Below are 24992 nucleotides of genomic sequence, written 5' to 3' on the forward strand. Positions count from 1 at the left end.
CACAATCTGCCATAAATCCTTAATTTAAATAATTCACTGCAGTGTCTTGCAATGAATCACTACAAGAGGTATTTGGAATCTAGGACCTGAGCTGTATTTTTCTCCCTGTGTTTAATTAATTGATAATGGTGAACTATAAAGTGATCATAGTGAAGACCCTGTAAGGTGGAATCCACATCTATTTACTGCAGCGAGGCCTGCAGGAGAGAAGTTATTTGTTCAGTAACTGAGTGAAACAATCATGCACTTAGAAAGTTAGATAGGATTTGCTACTAGCCATCTGCATGACCCTTAAGAAGATCCTTAACCTGGCTAAGGTCAGTTTATCTGTAAAGAAAAAGAAGACTTAGCGCAGGCATTTAAATGAAAGCTTATGAGAAAATCTGTGGCAGAGTAAATTCATTTCCTTCTGTTACTCTGGAGATGCTGAACCTGCCCTGACAGGGATTTCCTACTGGCCTTTTCTCAACAGTCTTGTGGCTTGAAAATAGAGCATATGGTGATATTTACTTTTTGCTATTTTCAGTTTTTCCAGTGTAAAGCTGGAATTGTGACTCTGCAACTTAACTAGCTGAGTGACCTTGGGCACCCCAGTTTCTTTATCTATAAAATAGATATAATAATAGTACCTGCCTCATAGGAATATTGTAAGTATTACATGTGATGGTACACTAAGTGTCTGTACTAGTGCCTGGTACATAGTAGGTTCTCAAATGTTAGCTATAATCCTTTAGGATTTTATTTTACTCTCCTTAATGCGGGCAACTTTTCTCCTCTCCCTTCTGTAGGTATTCTCAGTGCCTTCAATCTCTTCTGGAGAGAACGCTGACTCTGAAGGGCAATTTGGAAGAAATGGATTCAGAAGCTTCTTCCAGACATCCAAACCAAGAGCCTTAAAGTAAGAATAGAATAGTAGGAGCATTATGACACCGAAGAGGGAGACTTTTTTTGTATCAGTGGCATAGGAGAGGACAGGAAAGAAAAAACTGTTCAGGACTCAGGCGCACCCATTTTCTAGTGATTTTGGGAGAACAAGCAATATTGGCGTGGGAGCCTCAAAGACTGCTTTCAGGAACTTTCATTAGCTTAATCTATTGTGCTTTTTATTAGCATTTTCCTAGAAAGTGAAGTCAAGGAAAACATTCCTGGGGTGGGGCTGGACTAGTTACCATAAGGTTATAGTTTTGCATATCATTTTATCTCCAGCACCTAGCATGGTGCCTAGCATACCAGGGACTCAAAACGTGTTTGCAGAATTCTTTTCAAACTTTAGTTGTCTTTCCCAAGGAAACTTGTGCCCACAAGCAGCCGCACGCAGGTCCGAGCCTAGAAATAACATTTATTCTAAAGACCACTGCGCAGTGATTCTTGGGAAGCAGTTCCCCTCCCTTATTCGCTCGCTTCTCCCCTTAACTCGCCTTTGAAAGAACTGGCTCGCCACGTGATTCCCTCCTTTCTCCCTTCTCTGAAAGCCTGGCTGATAAAGGGCAGGAGTGCAGGCCAACCATAACACTTTATTTCCTCTCCTAGCCAATAGTGAGGAGCTCTAAGTATATGGCTCAGGTTTTTTTACTTTCTCCGCCCACTTTGGGCCCGCCCCCCACTCCCATTGGACACTTGACAACTCTCCCGGCCAATGAGAAGTTCCTACTCTACATGGGAGGGATGGACTGACTAGATAACAGACGTCCTGCCCTGGCCAATGGCATATCAGAAGCGAGGGAGGAGTGGAGGACGCGGCCAATGGCGCGGTGCCAATAACGAGCATCAGTGGAAGGGCGGGACGAAACAGTTCGCGGGAGGGAGGGGAAGGCCCAGGGAACCAAGCAGCGCTGCCGCCACCGCCGCCGCCGCAACCGGAGTTGGAGGAGGGAGAAGCCAGGAAGAAAATGGCGGCCGTGGCTGCAGAGGCGGCGGCGACTGCAGCGTCCCCCGGGGAGGGGGGCGCCGGCGAGGCCGAGCCGGAGATGGAGCCCATCCCCGGCAGCGAGGCCGGCACTGACACGCTCCCGGTCACGGCCACCGAAGCATCTGTGCCGGACGGCGAGGCCGACGGACAGCCGTCCGCTCCTCAGGCCGGCGAGCCGCCGCTCTCGCCGCCGCGAGAGCTCGCCGCCCGCAGCCCCGAGGCGGCGGGGCCGAAGCCGGAGGCTGAGGAGAAGCTGCCCGCCCAGGTGGCTGAGGAGGCGGCGGCGGCAGCTGCCGCGCCTCAGGAAGGGCCCGACCTCCCCGCTTCCCCCGCGCCAGCGCCCGAGCAGCCCCCGGCTCCCGAGGAGCGCCCGGAGCCGCCGCCGCCGCCCCAGCCCGCAGCCCCGGCGCTGCTGCCGCCGGCGGGCGGGGACTCCGCGGTGTCGCAACTCATCCCCGGCTCGGAGGTGCGGGTCACGCTGGACCACATCATCGAGGACGCGCTCGTCGTGTCGTTCCGCCTCGGGGAGAAGCTCTTCTCCGGGGTCCTCATGGACCTGTCCAAAAGGTACCGCGCCCATCCCCAGCACGCCCCCGGGGCGCCGGGGCTGCTCGCTCCCCCGGAGGGAGGGAGGGAGCCGGGGCGGCCCCGTCACCCCTGCCCGCCCGCGCCCCGTGCCCGCACCGCCCTCGGTTCCCGCGTGGTTCGCGCGGCCCGGAGAGGGCGGTCCCCGCCCCAGGTGAGCGCCCGCGGGGCAGGTGTGCGGCCCGGAGGGGGCGAGGGGCCAGATGGGGCTGCAGATCTACTTCCCCCGCTCCCCCCCCCACCCCCCCCAGGCTGCATTCGCGCGGCTCAGCCACTCCAGGGCGGGGGGCTTCGTTCCTGCAAAACGCAAAGGGTTTTTGCAGAGAACCGGGTGCCTGGCCGCGGGGATGGCTTGTGAGCCACTTGTGTTCTCAAATCAAACTGGAACTTCAGTAAGGGTGGAGACAGGGATGTGCGCATTGGGGTTCCCAGAAGGTTACCCGTCTCTCCCCGCAGGGGCAGAGCATGGGTTTAAAGCGAGCCCTCTGACCGTTATTCTTACAGTTAGAACCGATTCCCCTAAGATAATTGTTCAACGGGAAACACATTTGGCTAATGATGATGATAGCGCTAAGGAAAGTCTAACGAAGAGAATGGAATTTTTAAAAACCGTGACTATCAAGGTGGTGTGGTGTGTGTTCGCATACCGACTTCTAATGCTGTGTAGATATATAGTATCAAATAAGTTCACGCACAAGTCTGTCTTAGCCAGTACATTTTCGTCTTTTGACTTTAAATATTGCTTTAAATAGGTAAGGAAGGCCGAAACCGGTTTGGCTCATGGATAGAGCGTCGGCTTGCGGACTAAAGGGTCCCAGGTTCGATTCCTGTCAAGGGCATGTATATGGGTTGCGGGCACTTCCCCAGTGCGGGGTGTGCAGGAGGCAGCCGGTCGATGTTCTCTCTCATTGATGTTTCTGACTCTATCCCTCTCCCTTCCTCTCTGTGAAAAATCAATAAAAAAATATTTAAAAAAATGTTTTAAATAGGTAAGGAAGATAGTCTGTAGAGTTGAGGTAACCTTTTCACTCTTTTCACTCTTCTTTTGCAGATATGAAGTGCAGACTCCCATTCCCGGCTCTCCATTCTGTTTTCCTGCAACAGCACACACACTGATTGGTATCTCACCTGTTTGGAATTGGCTTATTTTAGTATGTTTTAATTTTAACTCCTTGCCCCCCTCCCATTAAGGTGCAAGAGTCCTTTCCCATTTGGGGGGCAAAATCTATTCAAAATACATTTCAAAGTATGATATTTGGGGCAAAAAAAATGGGAAACCTTTACAGTTATTTTTACGAAAAATTGGGAGTCTTTACAATTATTTCTGCACGTTTTTTAATCCCAAGTTTTTGTTTTCTTTTTTCTTTTGTAATTTTGACTTTAGAACTTTTGCCCTTTGGTTTTCATAGTTAGGAAACAAAATAAGACTAGTGTGCTTTCTACTGATGTATTTAATAACGAAAGAGACTCAGCTGTGTGTATGCTATTGAATCAAACAGAAGTGAAGGCCGGTGATTGTGTGAGAATCTGGATTTCAAATCTGCAAAAGGAAGGTGTGAAAAGGTAAGTTTCTAGAAATGGAATGGATAGTGTTTTCCTTTTTTGAGGTGCTCATTTTATTGTTTTACTTTTAAAAATTTATTTGGTAGAGAATTGCAATTTTTTGGATTTTGGTATAATTTGCTAATTAGTACTTTAAAAAAATTCATTTAGAGGTGATTATTTTATTTTTTCAATTATATTTTATTTTTTACAGAGAGGAAGAGAGAGGGATAGAGAGTCAGAAACATCATGAGAGAGAAACATCAATCAGCTGCCTCCTGCACACTCCGCACTTGGCAACCAAGGTACATGCTCCTGACCGGAATCAAACCTGCACCGGTGAGTCTGCAGGCAGACAATCTGTCCACTGAGCCAAACAGGTTAGGGCTAATTACTACTTTTTTCTTTTTTTTAATATATTTTATTGACTTTGTACAGAGAGGAAGGGAGAGAGATAGAGAGTTAGAAACATCGATGAGAGTCATCGATCAGCTGCCTCTTGCACACCCCCCACTGGGGATATGCCCACAACCAAGGTACATGCCCTTGACCGGAATCGAACCCGGGACCCTTCAGTCCCCAAGCTGACGCTCTATCCATTGAGCCAAACCGGTTTCGGCTAATTAGTACTTCTTTAAGCAGCAGTTTCTTTTGTTGGGGAAGCTGTTTTTATTTATTTATTTATTTTTAAAAATACATTTTATTGATTTTTTTTTTTTTTTTTAACAGAGAGGACGGAGAGTTATAGGGATAGAGAGTTAGAAATATCAACGAGAAATAACGATTCAGCTGCCTCCTACACACTCCCTACTGGGGATGTGCATGCAACCAAGGTTCATGCCCTGACCTGAATCGAACCTGGGACCCTTCAGTCCGAAGGCTGACCTCTATCCACTGAGCCAAACCGGCTAGGGCGAAGCTGTTTTTATTAACCTTTTACATTTTAGTGTTTTGAAGTGAAAATGTAAAAGGATAATCTTATGTATATTTTATTTTATTTTTTAATATATTTTATTGATTATTTACAGAGAGGAAAGGAGAGAGATAGAGAGCTTAGAAACGTCGATGAGAGAGTATCATCGATCAGCTGCCTCTTGCATACCCCCTACTGGGGATGTGCCCACAAACAAGGTACATGCCCTTGACCGGAATCTAACCCAGGACCTTTCAGTCAGCAGACTGATGCTCTACCGCCGAGCCAAACCAGTTTCGGCTTAATGTATATTTTAAAAGCCATTAAAGGAAACCAATTTTTGATTAAACATTATTTATTGAGCACATCTGTGTGTAAGACACCCTCCCAGGTATTCCTCTGTTGCACTTCACAGGTGTTGTGGTTTTTACCAACTGAGGGCAAAACCTTTCACCAGCCACACCAGCCAAGGGGATTGAGTTCTTTCACAGGCACTTGCAGGATGATCCAGGAGATACCCTTTATAGACTACCAAGACCATGACCTTAGTAATCAGTTGCTTTAAAAATAGTTCGTGTCCTTTTTGAATTGGCCATTGAATTAAACCTTTAGGTATAAATAAGAGTTTCCTATTTAATCAGGCATTGTACTACATGCTTTATTTAATCTTTAGAATTCATTCATCTAGGAGAAAATTGAGGTTCATTTAATTTTACTAGTCATTTAGCTTATAAATGGTAGAGAAAGGATTCAAGTGTAGGTCGATCTGGATCTAAACAGCCTACTTCCATGTTAAAGTTAGTTGGGCTGGCAAAATTTCTTTTAAGTAATAAGTAAAGAATTGTATATTTCTGAAATTTAGTACTTGATTTCAGTAGAAGTATGGGTAATCCATAGACTATGGTTGTTACAGCCGAGTATAGATTTTAATTTTTAAAAAATATGTTTTTGTTGACTTCAGTGAGGAAGGGAGAGGAAGAGAGAGAGAATCACTGATCGGGAATCAAACTATGACCTCTTGGTTCATAACGGGTCTATGCTCAACCACTGAACCACGCCGGCCGGACCAAGCAGATGCTTTAGTCGACTAATCGCCATGGAGTCTTCTTCCTAGAGATGCCCCGTTGAAGTTTTGGTTCTTGCCTGTACAGTGAGGTCTACTGAGTGCTTTTGTGTACTTTTCTGAGGTCTGAAAAAAGGGCCAATTATTACTTTTACTAATGATTTTATTCTAATATGCATGGTACAGAGATGTCTTAAAGGTTGGAAGAGTTGTTTGAAAGTGAACGTAGAGTACAGAATTTCACATACACATGGATTTAAAAAAAAAAAAAAATATATATATATATTATTGATATTTTACAGAGAGGAAGGGAGAGGGATAGAGAGCTAGAAACATTGATGAGAGAGAAACATCGACCAGCTGCCTCCTGCACACCCCTTACCGGGGATGTGCCTGCAACCAAGGCACATGCCCCTGACCAGAATCGAACCCGGGACTTCCAATCCGCAGGCCGACGCTCTATCCACTGAGCCAAACCGGTTTCGGCGATGGATTGATTTTTGTTAACCATTTGACATTCTTCACTTTTCTGTATACATTATTTTTTGGTCTTATTTTTAGAGTGAGTTGATTGAAGAACACCTCTTTGGGGAGAATCTCTTTATGGAAAAGTGAGCAGAACACATGTAATTAAGCGGAAAGGAAAGGAAGTGGTACTAAATAATAGCTCAGTCTGGACAGTGTCCGGCTTCTTGGGTTCTAGTATTGGCCTCTGGTAATTAACACTGACTTAGGGCAAACCTGTGAGCTCCAGCCTCCAGTTCTTCTGAGGCTAAATCATTTTGACTTTCAGCAGTTCTCTTAAGCACAATCAAGCAAGCAAGCATACTATTCCTCAGTTTATATACATGTGTGAAGTGAATGGAGTGACCAGTTGGTCTGGTTTTCCTGTCTCATCCTGGATTGATTGTTACTTCTTCCTTCTTTCGTTCTTTAGTGGTAGGTTGCTTTAGTCAATAAGTGACCCTAAAATTAAGGGTATTTGTTATTTATTGGTTGATTGATTTTTTTTACAGAGAGGAAGGAAGAGGGATAGAGAGCTAGAAACATCGATCAGCTGCCTCCTGCACACCCCTACTGGGAATATGCCTGCAACCAAGGCTCTTGACTGGAATCGAACCTGGGACCCTTGAATCCTTAGGCCAGACGCTCTATCCACTGAGCCAAACTGGTCAGGGCAAAGTAAGGGTGTTTGAATATCTGGTTAGAACAGATTTTATGTATCATAGTATTTATTTGAAACTTTATAAGTGCCTTTATGGTGAGCCATGCATTCTCTAGTTTACTCTGGGCTCCTTCACTATTTTATACCCAGCCTTCTTAGGTAGATTAAATTACTTGATTACTTCTGAATTTGTTATCAATGTCTAATGACAGTAGTGTAATACTAGCAGATAAAAATAATCAGCTAACCACACTTTTAATTTGGTTTTCCTATTTCCTTTTCTTCCTTAACATTATACTTAAAAAAAATTTTTCCCCCAGGACATACTTTATGCTTTTGAAATTTTGACAGGTACATTTTGTTCATTTAGCATTCTAAAATAAGCATTCCTTCAAGTTACTAAGCTATCTTAATGATTATTTTAGGATAGAGGAATAAATTAGTGATTGTACCATCATTTAAAATTTTTTATGAATGTATTACCCTTGCTTTGATATTTTTCAACCATTAGCTAAATTTGTGTCATCATCATATGTCCATCTCCTCTGGGTTATTTTGAAGAAATCCTAATCATACCACTTTACTATAAATATTTTAGTATAGATCTCCAAAAAGATAAGGACTTTAAAAACTGAAATTGTATTGCTATTACCACACCTAAAATAACAGCAATTCCTTTGTATCATATCCAGTTAGGGTTAAATTTCACAGACCAGTTTTAAAATTAACATATCAGTCAACATCTGTTTTGTTTACATCAGGATCTAAGTAACAATTATACATTGCAATTGGTTGGTAAATTTCATAAGATTTCTGCAGTTCTGTCACTACTCTTATTCGCTTTAGTTTTTTTTGGTAAATCATAGTTTGGTAGAATTTTTCACATTCTGCATTTTCTTTCTGATGCACTTCCATAATGTTTTAAAATATTTCTTTTCCCTCAGGAGCGAACTGAAGGGACAACAACCATAGTCCTGGGAGGGTCACTTTTGAAACCCTTGTTTTGAGTCATTAGAAATGGTGTGGAAGTCTCTTGTCTACTGGCAAACTTTTAGACTATCCCTTAAATTACACCTCCAACTGTAGTAATTACAAACAGAAAAATGTAACCAGTCAAGATCATCTACAAAGGCAAGAGTTTTCTCAGCCTTTTCAACAGGGACAGTATTTTCCTGGCACCTATAGTTTCTGTCTATGCAGAGCGATCATTAAAACTGTTTAGTACTGTTTTCCATATCTTTTTTTTTTTAAATATATATTTTATTGATTTTTTACAGAGAGGAAGGGAGAGAGAGAGATGTGCCCGCAACCAAGGTACATGCCCTTGACCAGAATCCAACCTGGGACCGTTCAGTCCGCAGACTGACACTCTACTGCTGAGCCAAACCTGTTTCGGCTGTTTTCCATATCTTAATAAGTAATTATAAAATATATAAAATCCTGAAAAACCTTTCTGAGTTCCATTTTTTGGACCTGATATAAAATAAGGGATCATGAAATAAATGCTAATGCTTAAAAGTCCTTGTGCATTTTAATTTTGTGATACATGTTTATTAAAGGTTATAGTTCAGAATTGGAAGATTACAACATTTTACAGATGTTGACTTTCTGTGTGTATATATGGGATTTTGTTGCATAAAAAAAGAATTGAGGTACTTTCTTTAGAAAACTTCAGGTTTCTCTAAGTTCTTAAAGCGTAAAGCGATTTGTAGAAAATTAACTTGTTATTTAAGAAAATATAAACCAAGACAATGATTTTTTTTCGTTACAGAGACCATGAAACCTATGGTGCAATAGCCCTACCTTTGGTGGGAAAAATTCTGGTGAAGCAGTGAGTAGTAGTATCAGTAGCTTACGCTAAGCATCCAGGTTGAGAATTTAGGCCCTCAAGTAGTATGCTTGAATGATTATGTTGAGTTGTACATATTTGAAACACTTAAATATTTGTTGGTGATCATTCTGCTCATATCTCGAGGTTGAGAAAGGCCTCACATAGTAAAATAGCATGGAGGAAAGTGCTGATCACTCTGGCCCAGACACTGTAGGGACACTAGTACCATGCTAGTATATATATATGTACTGTATTGAGAGTGTTGGACTGAAATGATTTTTTGGAAGTGATTAGTTGTTGGACATTAAAAACCTAGTTTGAATCTGAGTGTAAAGAATCCTGTAATATTGTGGCATTAAATTGTATAACTAAATTTTATAAAGTGGATAACTAGATGTGTTACACCAACTGTGTCAGGCATGTTTTATTGGACTTAGGATTTTTAGTGAGGTTAATTTTCAACCTTTTTGTGTGCAAATAAGACTATACTTCACTGTGTATTGTGCTCTTGATGCAACTAAGCTTAATCTTCCTAAGATTAAACTTTTCTTGTGTGGGTCTTTTTATTTTTATTTTTTTAAAATATATTTTATTGATTTTGTACAGAGAGGAAGGGAGAGAGATAGAGAGTTAGAAACATCGATGAGAGAGAGTCATCGATCAGCTGCCTCTTGCACACCCCCTACTGGGGATCTGCCCACAACCAAGGTACATGCCCTTGACCGGAATCGAACCCGGGATCTTTCAGTCCCCAAGCCGACGCTCTATCCATTGAGCCAAACCGGTCCCGGCGGTGTGTGGGTCTTTTTAAAAGGTGGTTGTAGCATGTGATCATCTTCTCTGTTAAGATATTTTCACATTGATAGAGAATGAATGATGTCCTTAGTGGTTATTTGTGCCTATAAAGTGTATCCTTATTTCTTTATATTTATTCACCCTGTTCTCCTTAAATGCCCAAACTTAGGCACACATTACCAGAAGAACACAGCTTATCCTAGAGACAGATCTTGCAAGAAAGTGAGTGGAGGTTAAGTTACATTCTGGGTGGATTTAATATAGAGTGCTTTTGCTAAACACTTTTGGGTAGTAGGCCTCAAAACAAATACACGTAAGATTTCTGAGCTCTCCTCTCCATCACCTTGCATTTTAAAAAATATATATTTTATTGAATTTTTTTTTTTTTTTTTTTTTTTTTTTTTTTTACAGAGAAGAAGGGAGAGGGATAGAGAGTTAGAAACATCGATGAGAGAAAAACATCTATCAGCTGCCTCCTGCACACCCCCTAATGGGGATGTGCCTGCAACCAAGGTACATGCCCTTGACCGGAATCGAACCTGTGACCCTGGAGTCCGCAGGCCGATGCTCTATTCACTGAGCCAAACCAGTTAGGGCTCACCTTGCATTTTTTAACAAGGTGATTCTCAGATCATATTTGGAGATAATTTTTTTGGGGGGGGGTTTGAGGGATTGTTTTGCCAAAATAGTAGAATGATAAATTTGTTAAACCAGTTTTAAAAGTTACTGGTTAATTTCAAATGGGTGTAATCACAAAAAAGCAATACATTTGGGGATTTTAAAGACTACTTGGGTGGCAGATGTAATCCTTATTACAAAACTGGTAACTAAACTTGCAAATAGTTTCTTAAGTCTGGTTGCCCACTAGAAATTTCAGGAGACCATAATTTTTACCTCTTTACCTTTGGACCAATTTTGTATGGTCACTTTACTGCAGAATAATGTTTTTCAGCTTTTGAAAGCTTGCACCTCTTATAATAATTGAGTACACTTTTCTGCATATTCCCAGCATCTAAGACGGTTGCCAAGCTTTACTTTCTGTAGTTAATAGTAGCTACTATGTATTTCCCACTTTATTTTTTTAGCCTCATGCAAGGTTATGTTTTCATTGATATTTGATTGTGAGAGAGAAACACTGATTGGCTGGCTTCCTCCATGGTTTTGAGGGGATGGAACCTGCAATCTAGGTATGTGCCCTGACCAGGAATCCAACTCAACCCTTTGATGTACCACATGCTCCAGCCAACCGAGCCACCAGGACATTGCTGTATTTCCCACGCTTAAGCAGGCATCGGGCCAAGTACTTTGTATACATTGTTTTGAACTTAAATTCTAATCTCATTTCACAGGTAAAGAAATATTTAAGTAAATTGCCTAAAATAGATGGCAGACATTATGTGTATTGACAGTAATTTTTTTTATTTTTATGATAGACTGCTCTCTAAGGTTTGAAAACAATCTTGTTCTAATACATTTAACTATATTTAATCACTACCATTTTAGCTCATGATTTCGGTGGGGCTGTTACTTTGGTAAGTAGAAATGATAGAGCTCCCTGTTCCTCACTGAGCCAGGGAACAGCTGCTGCTTTGAAGATGTGAATTGCTCTTCAGTTCAGTTTAGTGACCTCTTTGGGCATTTTGCAAATGGGGTTTCTTCTTCATATATGGTCCTGGATCTTAGATTAGGTATCCTTCGTTTTGCCTTGGTTGGCCTGGCCCTGGCAACAGTGGAGTCCCACTTGTTCATGAGAACAGTCAGATTTGGAGCACAAGATCAGAACTAAGTGCTGGGTGATTGAATTGGGAAAGGATTTTACAGACTAAAATACATTAAGTTGCTGGACAACCTGTTTATTGTAAAATAGGAAAAGTGACATAAATTGATTACATTCCATTTTTTAAAAAGTTCATCTCTTGACATACTTAGACTTCTGTGTGATGGTCCCTACTGGACAGAATAACAAAAGAAATATTGAAAGTACATAAAAGTCATAATGGAAACATAGGAAACTTAAAACTGCTTATAATCAAGGGAATTCTGTTCAAGTGTTTTAAAACTGATGAATATTTACATTAATAATTAAAAAGGTCCTTTAGCATTTCTGGGAAAATGTCAAGTATGTTGCTCTAAGTGATGTACAAAATGTGAGTCAAAATGAGTCTGCTTCGAAAAACATTTTGCTATTTTTGTGGCTATTATCATTTTTGTGTGGCTATTTTAAAATGTTATGATTTGAACACCATACAGATGTTGTTATTATTTTTACTTTCAAAAAGACTGAAGCATAAAGTGTTTTCTCTATAGTTTCCTTTAATTATCAAGGTAAGTTTTTAAAGAGGATCATTAGAAGGTACATGATTGGGAGCTTGAAAGCTAAATTATTAGAGTTTAACCTCTTTTCCCCCACCTTCCAAAGCTCCATGTGATTTTATGAGGATTGAATAGACTTTTTAAAAGATTGAGTACATTTTTATGGTTAGAGAGATGTTTTGTAAGAACTTTATGCTGCTATCTTCCCCACCCATTAATTTAAAAAGGTATTACTTGGTATTTTGTTAATTGGTGTATGCTTTGTGTTTATGTTGCTAAAATCATCCTCCTTTCTCACCTTGTAGTGCCTATAGACATTGCAGATTGCCCTTGTAATACCTGGGGCTATAATTAATAAAATCTAATTTTAATTTTACTATAGTATAGTTCTTATATATTGTGCTTACTGTGTATTAGGCCCTGTGGTAAGCTATTATGTATATTCTTTAATTTTGATGACAGTTCTATCAAGTTACTTAATTGCAATTTCAAAATCCTAAAGCTCTGAGAACTGAAATTTTTGTTACTTTTTTGGTGGCAAAACCTATCATGACCGGAAGTTATGTGAGGCTATTAGATCTATTTGTCCCATTTAGTGTGGTTTTTCATTTCACTAGTGAAATATTCATATGCTTGATAATAGGGTGCTTATTATCTTTTGCAAACTAGAAAAAATCATGAATTGTGAAGCCTGTCTACATCCATGGAATTCAGAAAAGAACATGTGGACAGCTGCTCTTCCCCGCCCTTAGTGGGGAAGCGGGGTGGAGGAGAGGATGAGGGGTGGCAGTAGTTAGGAACCTGACGGGGATTGTTGCTTAGATTCATATCCCTGCCCTGCTGCTTACCAGCAGCGTGTCCTTAGGAAGATAACTCACCCTCTATTTAGTTTAACTATAAAATAGGGATAGAAATAGCACTTTAGTAGGGTGGTTGTGATTCTCAGTTAATTTATATGAGTACATATTTAGAATAGTGTATGCCAAACTGATGTATAAGTGTTTAGTTAACTATTATGAAGTGCTTCTAAGTGGTAGAACTAGGATAAATGTGAGAACATCTAATATAGTCACTTAAAATGGGTTGGCTTGAATAGCCAATCAACCTAGATCCTGTTGTATTGTGGGCTGTAGTATAATTTGCATTTTTAAAATATCTTAAAAGAACATATAGAAACTTCAGGTAATACTGGCAAAATATAACTCAAATTAATAAGGAAGGATGATGTTTATATTTTACTAGGGATGAGATAAGTAGGGGTTGCTTGCAAATGGTAGGTGGGAGGTGCTTCTCAGTAGTTCTTCTCACTAACCCCCGGGGCAGATGGCTTTATGAAGAAATTTTGGTCTTTGTCATGAAGAGAAAGTTAAAACTTTATTAGGGAAATTGAGTTCTTACAGTCTTTCTGCTTCCTCCATGCTTTTAAAACTTAATCGAAAATAGCTCCCTTTTGAGAATGACACATTTCAAAATTAGTGAAAGGAAATTTTTTGTGCTCTTTGTACTTATTAAATGATTTGACCAGGGTAGTAGAGTTGAGCTTAAAGTTTTTTTTTTTTAAATATATTTTTATTGATTTCAGAGAGAAAGGGAGATAGAAGAAACATCAATGATGAGAGAGAATCATCGATTGGCTGCCTCCTACTAGGGATCGAGCCCACAACCCAGACATATGCCCTTAACTGGAATCGAACCCGGGATCCTTCAGGCCACAGGCCGATGCACTATCTATTGAGCCAACCAGCTAGGGCTGAGCTTACATTTTTTAAAAGTGATTTAGACACTTTCAATACCTTTACTGACCTTGTCTTGTTGAGATTAGTATTCTTCTTCCATCACAATTACCCAGCCTTATAACACATGCCTCTATTTCTCCCAGATGGATTACCTTTCTTTTTATTGCTTCTTTTATTGCTTCTTTAATCCTGTCTGTCTCCTATGGAGGAGGGAATTTATTTATTATTATTTTTTAAAATATATTTTATTGATTTTTTTACAGAGAGGAGGGAGAGAGATAGAGAGCTAGAAACATCGATGAGAGAGAAACATCGACCAGTTGCCTCTTGCACACCCCCTACCGGGGATGTGCCCGCAACCAAGGTACATGCCCTTGACCAGAATCGAACCCGGGACCTTTCAGTCCGCAGACCGACGCTCTACCACTGAGCCAAACCAGTTTCAGCTAGGAGGGAATTTAATATGCTTAAAATGTTTTGGTGGAACTAAGGTCAATTAAATGTAAGATTATACTTTTTAAAAAAACTCAATTAAAATTTTTCATTTTTAATCATTTCAGATATTATGAACTCCAACTAGATCCACTAATTTTTTATATTTTGCCACATTTGCTTTATCACTCTTTATATAAACATTGTTTCCTTGAACTCTTTGAAATTAGATTACATACATCCTTTTTTAAAATTTATTATTTTTTTGTTAATCCTTACCTGAGGATATTTTTTCCATTGATTTTTTTTTTCTTTTTCTTTTCCCCCCAGAGGTGGAGGGAGGGAGGAAGGAGAGGCAAACAGATAGATAGATAGATAGGCAGGCAGGCAGGCAGGCAGGCAGACAGACAGACAGACAGACAGATAGATAGACATCATGTGAGAGATTGGTTGCCCTGGCACTAGTTCTGGCAGGGGCCATGGTCTAGGATTCAGACCTGCAACTTAGATATGTGCCCTTGATGGAGAACGCAATGAAACTGAGTCCCTTTGGTGTGCAGACTGTGCTCTAACCATTGCTCATACCAGCCAGGGCCATCTTCTTCCTTTACCCCATAATACTTGAGCATTTACTGTATTTCCTAAGATCAAAGATAATCTCATACATAACCACAATATAGTTTTCAAATTCAGGAAGCATTGATAGAGTACTTTTTATCTAAAATAATTAAATTTGCAGCCCATATTTAATTATTTTGTCAAATTTTGCAATGCCCTTTAAAACTTTTCCCCCCTCCTGTAAATGATCATTGCATTTAGTTGCAATATCAAATAGAGCATTTGTAATAGGGACTATTCCTCAATTGAGGTTTTTCTTATATTTGCTCACAAGGGGTTCAGGTTCAGACAGTGTTGTGTTCTCATCTGCAGGCACATGATAGTCTTTTTTCTCATTGGGGATGCTCACTTGGATTCTCCCTCAGGTCAAGGTGTTCCGTCATTCCCCAGTGTAGTTACTATTATCTTTCTTGCACTAACAATTCCTTTACTATGAAAATATACTGCTTCTCACTGAACTTAAAAAGTTTAGTAAATGTTAAGCACATTTACATTGTTGTGAAACAGATCTCCAGAACTTTTTAACTTGCGAAACTAAAACTCTAGCCAATAAACAGCTCCCCATTTCTTCCTCTATCTAGCCCCTGGCAACCATCATTCTACTTTTCTCATTCTATGAATTTAACTACTTTAGATAATTTAAATTGAATTATGTAGTATCTGCCGAAACTGGTTTGGTTCAGTGGATAGAGTGTTAGCCTGCAGACTGAAAGGTGCCAGGTTTAATTTCGGTCAAGGGCATGTACCTGGGGTGTGCAAGAGACAGCTGATCGATAACTCTCATCAATGTTTCTAATTCTATCCCTCTTTCTTCCTCTCTGTAAAAAAATCAATAAAATATATTAATATATATATATATATATATATATATATATATATATATTTAAAAAAATAAATTGAATTATATAGTATCTGTTTTATTGTGACAGATTTATTTCCCTTAGCATAATGTTCTCAAGGTTCATCCATGTATCATGTGACAGGATTTTTAAGGTTGAGTAATATTGCATATTTATATACATACTAGTGGCCTGGTACACAAAATTTGTGATGGAGGGTTCTCCTCAGTCTGGCCTGCATCCTTTCGCAATCTGATACCCCTTCTGGGATGACTCCCGATCGTACAGGAACCTGGCGTAAACCAGCAATCAGACATCCCTCTCACAATCCAATACCGCTGGCTCCTAACTGCTCACCTGCCTGCCTGATTGCCCCTAACCACCTCTGCCTCAGCCCCTGCTGTGGAAGGACATATGAAATGATGTCAGGCTGTCAGGTCTAATTAGTATATTATGCTTTTATTATTATTGATTTGGTTTCTCTGTTCCTTTAGCGAGCACTTAGGTTGTTTCTGCCTTTGGCTATTGTGAATAATGCTGCTATGAACTTGTGCAAATATCTCTTTGAGACCTTTTTTTAATTATTTTGGGTATTTACTCAGGAGTGGATGCCTGGTTTCTATTTTTTAATTTTTTTGAGGTATAGATTTACATTTTTATTTTGAAAATTTTTCTATTGCAAATGGATGTGTATGGAATTTCATTTGTGTGGACGTTAACTTGGGCATAACCAGTCTCAGAGATGAAATGTGAACCAAAATAGCTTGCTTCAGTTTTCCTTCCTTCATGGTTTAACTTGCTAATTTAAGGAATTATCCTTGAAATGAAATAAACCTGGATATTATTTAAGTTAATTGAATATAATTTTTTGTTGTTGTTTACTGTAGATTCTTTAAGGCAGATGTGTCAAACACAAGGCCCGCGGGCCAAATCCGTCCCGCCAGGCCTTGCAATGTGGCCCGCACCACGCTGTCATCACTGCACTCCGCTGCATTTCCATCACAATGACAGTTTATGACTGTTCAGTAAACCATTCGGCCCACGATTTAGGCTGGATTTTAGATTTTGGCCCCTTCTCTGATTGAGTTCGACACCTCTACTTTAAGGGAAAAGAAGTTTGGGAGCGAGTTTTCTTTTTGTCTTCTGTTGATCTTTTATTGGAGAGAGGTTTTGTCTAGCCAGAACACTGAGGCCTGTCTCTGTGACCCTTCTGACCTTTTTTTCCTGAGCATTGAATTCCTCAGGACCTCTGTTTGTGTACCTAAAGTTTGCAGTGCCTTTTTTGTTGTTGCTTTAGAGTGTATAATATTTTAAAAAGAATCCCCTGCAGTTGGAGTGTGGCAACAATCAGAATTAGAATCAAGCATACTATAAAATTATTGGAAACAGGAAGGAAAACAACTCATCTCTAAGTGAGAGATGAGTTACTTGATGTTGCTGTGAAGTTGATGGTTACGAACACTATCAGCATTAAAAAAAGTTACAGAATAAGAGGTAGGAATTATCAATCTGTCTGGCTTTTAAAAAATTGAGTAGTTAACATTTTTAGTTTTCTTTGAGGTATTCCTTTGGAAATGGAGCTTGGATGATGGTTATGAGCTTCACTTCAAGAAGGGATACCTATTTAGGTATAGGATTGACTGGAAATGCTAGAAATCTGACCAAGAACCTTAATTTTGTAAAGTTTCTCAGTGAACAAACACAGGTTTCATTTAGTCAAAGCTAGAATCATCGGTAAAATTCATATGTCAAGTGGAACACAAATAATAGAAAATATCCTTTTACTTCCTATAATAGTCACATCATGAATTCTGGTTTAAATACTCCACATTTACATTTGTTTCACCTTTACATATGGTGAGGATTCTTTTTCACAGTGATTTTTCTCTTCATTTTTTTTAACTTGATCAGAGATCTTTATTCTGATCCCTGTCATTCATTAAGCAACCAACACAAATCATTTTCCTTTTCTCTGCCTCAAGCAGCAGCAGTTGCATTCAGACAGAAATGGAAGACACAGCCATGGAAAACTTTGTAGAGAAAAACAGGTTATTCTGGCTTTAGGTAGAGTTAGAACAGGAAAATATATATGCGACTTTCCAAGGACTCTGTCCTTCAAAGCTGAGGCCTGCAGAGGGCTAGCTGAAAGATGCAGGTAAAGGCTCACAAAAGTGTCCCGCTCAGTATTCAATCCAAAATATCTTCCAGAAAACCAAATTCACTAACAGCTTCTATAGCTTTACCCAGATCTCCCCTCTGGAGGGTTTTCCTCTTCCCTTGTTGAGCACAGCAGTAGGCATCTTTTGCAATAGCCTCCTCAAACAGTTCTGCGGCTCATGCCGGAATGGGGATGGCTTTCTGTCCCAGGTGCCACACCACGCTATGGGGCCACTGCCTCCCCACTGAACCCCGATCCCTCTTCGTGGGGGCGCCCTGCTCACTGCAGCCGCGCCTGCACCTCTGCCCAGCGTGCTGCACAAGGCCCCCCCTCTATAGTGATTTTCTCTTGCCCTGTCTCAGAATAACTGTTAAGCTCAAGTATTTTCCCTCCTCAAAATTTTGGCCCTTTACTGGAATCAAAACCAGGACCATTTGGTCCACAGGCCAACGCTCTATCCACTGAACATACTGGGTAGAGCTCTTTTTTAGTTTTTTTTTTAATTTATTTTTTAGAGGAAGGAAGAGAAATATCTTTTTGTTGTTCCACTTATTTATGCACGCATTGGTACCTCAGATAAGTTGTAATGTTTTATGTAGTTCTACATTAAAATCCAAAATCACCTCTCTGTTCTGGCATTTTGAAAAATTGGTTATTGAGCACAGATCCTCCTATATAATAAAGAGGTAGTATGCAAATTGATCACCATTCCAACACACAAGATGGCTGCCCCCAAAGGGACACAAAATGGCCACCACAAGATGGCCAATAGGGGAGGGCAGTTGTGGGCAATCTGGCCAGCAGGAGAGGGCAATTGGAAGGGACCAGGCCTGCAGGGGTGACCAGGCTGGCAGGAGAGTGCATTAGGGGCAATTGTGCCAGCAGGGGAGCATTTAGGCATCATTCAGGCTGGCAGGAGTGTGCTTGGGGTGATCAGGCTGACAGCAGTTGGGTCAATCAGGCAGGCAGGTGAGCAAGGTTGGGAGCCAGCAGTCCTGGATTGTGAGAGGAGTCCCAGATTGGAGAGGGTGCAGGCTGGGCACTATCCCAGTGCATGAATTTCATGCATCAGGCCTCTAGAATAGGGGTGTCGAACTCAATCAGAGAAGGGGCCAAAATCTAAAATCCAGCCTAAATCGTGGGCCGAATGGTTTACTGAACAGTCATAAACTGTCATTGTGATGGAAACGCAGCGGAGTGCAGTGATGACAGCGCGGTGCGGGCCACATTGCAAGGCCTGGCGGGACGGATTTGGCCCGCGGGCCTTGTGTTTGACACATGTGCTCTAGAATATAAGAAAAAGCTAAATGTTCTAAGTGCCTTGCAGTTAGTAGTCAGGAAGCAAATAGATACCAGCTGTAATGCTAGAATAAAAACCCACTTTTGCAAAGTTTGATGTTTTGAGAAGGGTGTCCTTTGTGGACTCGCCCAAACCCAAACTTGTCCCACCTTTGGTAAAAAAAAAAAGTCTGTCTGCTTCCCTTTGTGGTTTCTAAGTATTTGCTATAAGTTGTTGGTTTGTGGTAGCCAAGCTAATAAAGAGTTTAGGAAGAAAACTATTTACATGTTAGATCCAGATATCCTGGTAATGTTGGCTCATTCTATATCTTTGCCTGGTTTTAGGAATATCTACAGCCTAATTATTAGTTATTTAATGTCAAGAAGTTTTCCCACAAAAGGTATTTTGAACCTTTTGGAGAATCTGAGAACCAAAGACTAGGAAAACAGACAAATATAAAACATTTGCATCTAATGTCAGATTCTGTGTGACTACCTGAAGAAAATTCTTGGGTTCTAAGCATCTCTGCCTTAAAGGATTGGCATTATAATTGATAATTGTATTGTGTTTAATGCTGTTTAACTCAAATAGTGTTTAAAATTAACATGTACATATTTGATAGTGTAGCTATTTCTATGTGCAGGAATCTGTGCATAGCGAACTTAGTTTTAAGCATTTAAAAAAAAAGTAAATTGTTGAGATTATATTTTTAAAAATATATATATTTTATTGATTTTTTACAGAGAGGAAGGGAGAGAGAGAGAGAGAGAGCTTGAAACATCGATGAGAGAGAAACATCGACCAGCTGCCTCCTACACACCCCCTACTGTGGATATGCCTGCAACCAACATACATGTCCTTGACTGGAATCGAACCTGGGACCTTTCAGTCCGCAGACTGACGCTCTACTGCTGAGCCAAACTGGTTTCGGCAAGTTTTAAGCATTCTTGATGTTTAGCCCAGGCAGATTAAGCCACAGTTACTTCTAATTCTACATAAGAAACACGGTTATTGACCCTGCTTTATTAGAAATTGAGAATAGTATAAAGATTTGTGTCCCATGCAATTGCTTTGCAAACTGGGTCTGGACCTGTAAGTTTTGAAATCCATTTGATGCATGTGACTAGCGTGAAAGCAAATTAAAATAGACCACGATAGAAAAAATTATTCTGTATCACATAATACAAGGGTAAGTAGTTAGTGATACTTTTACTTGAATGTGTATATTTATGTATGTATAGTTGGCAATCATTTTATATATAAATAAGCTTTGGGTTATGATGTGAAAATATAGGGTGGGGCAAAAGGAGGTTTACAGTTGTATGGAAAAGACAATATAAGAATAAACTTTGTTTCAATAATTAATAAATAATATAAGAATAAACTTCCCTAGACTCAAAACTATAAGCCTATTTTTGCCCCACTCTGTATTTCTTAATGTGCGATTTGATTTTAAAAAGGTAGGTAGGGATCCACAGTTCTGTATCTGTCTGCTTTCATAATACTAAATTTCTACTATTTTTGTAGGGAAGTGCTGTGATGAAGGGCTTAAGAGTTGGAATATAAGAGCAAAAAAGGGACAACTATTTTTGAACTTTAGTGATTAATAAAGTAGAAATGGGATTTTACAGATTCAATATTTTTTGGGTAGCTAAGGCTGAATTTGTTTTGTGAAGTTTTTGAAAGCTGTCCTAACCAGAGGTAGATGTATATTACAATTTTATAATTGAATTTGCTTGTACATATTACGTATATTTGAGTGAACATAAATCAGATGTTCCATACTAAGATATCTCGTATCCTTTCTGATTCAAGACTGAAAAGGTCTATTCTAAATAAGTTCAACTATTGTGGCATTGGTTAGAAAGACCATTATAAAATGAGGAGGAGGGCTTTGGGATTTTGGGGCAGGAGGTGGTAAGTGGTTTTTTTATTTTTCTTTAATATGAAATAGTTTTCAGGAAAGTTCATGCAATTACTCCATTATTAGGTATTGTTTATTAAATTGTGTTATAGCCATTAATTAAATGGCTTTCTTTTTCTTTCATTTCTTTCAAAGGTTTGGGCCCCACGGGATTCCTGTGACAGTATTTCCCAAAAGGGAATATAAGGATAAACCTGAAGCCATGCAGCTCCAAAGTGATACATTCCAAGAAGGGACAGAAGTCAAGTGTGAAGTGAATGGTGCTGTTCCCAACGACCCTTCTCCTGTCCCGCCACCTGAGCCGAGCCTGGCTGAAAGCCTGTGGACTTCCAAACCACCACCACTCTTCCATGAAGGAGCACCTTACCCTCCCCCTTTGTTTATCAGGGACACATATAACCAATCAATACCTCAGCCGCCGCCTCGGAAAATTAAGCGACCCAAACGGAAAATGTACAGGGAAGAATCTACTTCAATAATGAATGCTATTAAACTACGTCCCAGGCAGGTCCTATGTGACAAATGTAAAAACAGTGTTGTTGCTGAAAAAAAGGAAATTAGAAAAGGTAGTAGTGCAAGTGACTCTTCTAAATATGAAGATAGAAAACGGAGAAATGAAAGCATAACTACTGTGAACAAAAAACTGAAAGCTGACCATAAAGTGGATGGGAAAAACCAAAATGAAAGCCAGAAAAGAAATGCTGTGGTTAAGGTTTCAAATATTGCTCACAGCAGAGGCAGAGTAGTCAAAGTTCCTGCTCAGGCGAATACATCAAAAGCTCAGTTAAGTACTAAAAAAGTGCTCCAGAGTAAGAACATGGATCATGCAAAAGCTCGGGAAGTGTTAAAAATTGCCAAAGAAAAGGCACAAAAGAAGCAAAGTGAAACCTCTGCGTCCAGAAATGCACATTCAAAAGTCCACTTCACTCGTCGCTATCAGAACCCTAGCTCAGGTTCCCTTCCACCCCGGGTTCGTTTAAAACCACAAAGGTACCGGAATGAAGAAAATGACTCTTCTCTGAAGACGGGACTTGAGAAAATGCGGAGTGGCAAGCTGGCACCCAAGCCCCAGTCCCGTTGCACCTCTACCCGCTCAGCAGGTGAGGCCCCTTCAGAAAATCAGAGTCCCTCAAAAGGCCCTGAAGAGGCCAACGGTGAGGTTCAGGACACAAACGAAGTGCTTGTGCCCAGTGAGCAGGAACCACAGACATTGGGCAAAAAGGGCAGCAAAAGCAATATCTCTGTTTACATGACCCTAAATCAAAAGAAATCTGACTCTTCCAGTGCTTCAGTGTGTAGCATTGATAGCACAGATGATTTGAAATCCTCCAACTCTGAGTGTAGTTCTTCTGAAAGCTTTGATTTTCCTCCAGGCAGTATGCATGCACCTTCCACCTCCTCCACATCCTCTTCTTCAAAGGAAGAGAGAAAGCTCAGTAATTCCTTGAAAATGAAAGTCTTTTCCAAAAACGTCTCTAAATGCATCACACCAGATGGCAGGACCATATGTGTAGGGGACATTGTTTGGGCCAAGATATATGGCTTCCCTTGGTGGCCAGCCCGTATTCTTACTATAACTGTGAGCCGGAAAGATAACGGCCTCTTAGTTCGACAGGAGGCCCGTATTTCCTGGTTCGGGTCTCCAACAACATCTTTCCTTGCTCTATCGCAACTGTCCCCTTTTTTAGAAAACTTCCAGTCACGCTTTAATAAGAAGAGAAAGGGCCTGTATCGCAAGGCTATCACAGAGGCAGCTAAGGCTGCCAAGCAGCTGACCCCGGAAGTACGGGCTCTGTTGACACAATTTGAAACGTGAACACGGACAGTAAGGTAGGCAAGAACCATTGAAAGGTACCACAGGTTTTTCTAGTCTAGTTAGGAGGAACTTCTACGAAATAGCCTGGCCAAATTGGAGAGAGAAATGGAACTCGATTGGCTGCTTTTTAAAAAAAATAAAAACTTACCTTATAGCCATTTTTAGTCTGAGAAGCTAAACTGAAGAAATCAAATTTTGTCTTAAGGTTGTGAGATTTTAGTAGTATTTTTCAGTTTTAAAGTCTAAAACCATCCTAAGGCACAGGAGCCATAGCCTCAACTGAAAATGAATTCTTGCAGGGATTATTGCCATTTGTACCTAGTACTGTGTGTATGTGTGCATATATACACAAATATTGGTGTGTATATACATACATACTATATATAATTATAATCTAGCCTGTCACTGTGTGACACACGTTGCATATTTGGGATTGTAGTAAGGGCTGCTGAGCTGGGGGAAGTAGTGTGGATATTGAATGACTACTTGTTTTTAAATTATTGAACACTTAACCTTCCTATGTGCATAATGGTGCAAGAGCTGATATTTAGGTGTTTGACAAACTGAGACGCTTGCTATTCAGTTTCGGACTGGGGAAATAGCTCAGTGTTGGGATTAAGATTGCCAAGGTTGGGTAGGTTTGAATCATCACTCTCTCTCCTTTGTTCAATGAGGATTTAACAGAAAATTTCCAACTTCTGGTTTGGGAGTTCAGCTAGGTTTGTTTATCTTTGGATATGTAAATAGTTGGTTGCTAAATTTGGTCAGATTACTCCTGACTGGCTGTTCCTAAATTCTTAGGATACGTCCTGATGAATTACACTTTGTGAATTAATTGTCATATGTGTAATTATTGCCTTTTGGATGTACCTAATTTGATAACTTAAAAAAAATATTTCCATTTAAGGTATCTGTTTGCAGGTCAGAAAATGAGAAAATGTAATTGTGTAATGCTCTGAAATGTAAAAAAAAAAAAAAGCTGTAAATAAAATGAACTAAATCCAAATTATTTGTGTGTGTTTCTCAAAAAGCTTTGAAAATTTTTAAGATGGTAGAAAATTAATCTTTGTAACTGTGTAGAGGAGGTGAAAAAAATCAAACATTTCTTATTTGCCCTATCAGAGAATATAACATCTGAGCATAGATAATAATCTTTAAATGAAATATTGTAGTATAGAGGTCTAATATGCTTCTAGATTTGAGACCCTTCTGCCATTTTCTTCTAAATGTATGGGTTTTAATTTTTCATTTCTAGCCTTAGTATTTCATCATGTGCTTGATTTTTTTTTTTTTTTTTAAATTGGGTAATTACCACCAGTCTCTTATCCTTGCTCCAGAGTCTCAGGTATCATTGCTTTTGGGGCCGGTAACTTAGCTCATCGGTTTTCTAAATGGTCCATATGGCCCTAAGATTCGATTTGTTTATTTTCCATTTTTAGCTTTGTATTGTTAGTGAAAAATATATTGCCTATGAAGGCAAGTTTATCCCAAGATGATGTTTTCATACTTTTTGGTGTCTAACTTTTAAATTTTGGTATTATGTCAATTTGACACTTTGGGAAACGAAATTTTTAAGGAGCAACTTTTCATGGATTTCTGTTAATCCATTTTGAAATACCTTTGTTACTATGGAATCAATAATGAAAAGATTAATGTTGATTTAAAATCCATAGTTTTCATGTTAGCTTCTTTAAGGTTATGGACTTCTGATTTATGTACTGATTTATGCAAAAGAAAGAATTTCTTCTGGGGAACTGAGTCAATGCTTTTTGATTATAATAAACACACAATTGAAAAGAACAAGATGTTTCACTTGAATAGAACATATTCTTTCCTGCAAACAGAAACAACTATTTATAATTTATTTTTGATAACAGGTTGAAAGAAGTTCACATCGTGATTGAAGGGTTTTAAGGAAGTATCTCAAAAGATTTTCCGAGTATTTGTTTCAGATTAATGAACTTGTTCAGATATTGAAAGTTTGATTATTCAAGGTTCAGATTTAAACAAGGGAGCAAAAAGTCACCTGAAATATGTAATTCCAAGGCTTCAATATAATGATCCCAGGTGAGTT

General features: G+C 39.8%; 1 protein-coding gene and 1 long non-coding RNA gene across 19 annotated transcripts in view; one reads left to right on the forward strand and one right to left on the reverse strand.

The window, feature by feature from the left end:
- The first annotated feature begins 1731 nt into the window (after positions 1 to 1731).
- PWWP2A (PWWP domain containing 2A) overlaps positions 1732 to 24992 on the forward strand; it is a 44566-nt gene continuing 21305 nt past the window's right edge. For 5 of the 18 annotated variants that reach the window (XR_006740655.1, XR_006740656.1, XR_006740657.1 and 2 more), the window contains exons 1-3: positions 1735 to 2476; positions 8949 to 9008; positions 21238 to 22202. Coding sequence is in view for 12 of the 18 variants with exons in the window: in XM_045576490.1 (XP_045432446.1) it covers positions 1890 to 2476; positions 8949 to 9008; positions 21238 to 22202 (1612 nt within the window). In the remaining 6 variants the exon portion in view is untranslated. The other 13 variants (XR_006740654.1, XM_036424985.2, XM_045576493.1 and 10 more) reach the window with 12 other exon arrangements.
- On the reverse strand, positions 3415 to 18618 carry LOC118711713. The gene is made up of 5 exons (XR_004985804.2): positions 17964 to 18618; positions 14524 to 14526; positions 14266 to 14278; positions 4837 to 4839; positions 3415 to 3425 (listed from the first exon to the last, which is right to left on the reverse strand). It is a non-coding gene; the product is annotated as an uncharacterized LOC118711713 (long non-coding RNA).

The sequence above is a fragment of the Pipistrellus kuhlii genome, unplaced genomic scaffold, assembly GCF_014108245.1.
Source record: "Pipistrellus kuhlii isolate mPipKuh1 unplaced genomic scaffold, mPipKuh1.p scaffold_m20_p_8, whole genome shotgun sequence".
Classification (NCBI taxonomy): Eukaryota; Metazoa; Chordata; class Mammalia; order Chiroptera; family Vespertilionidae; genus Pipistrellus; species Pipistrellus kuhlii.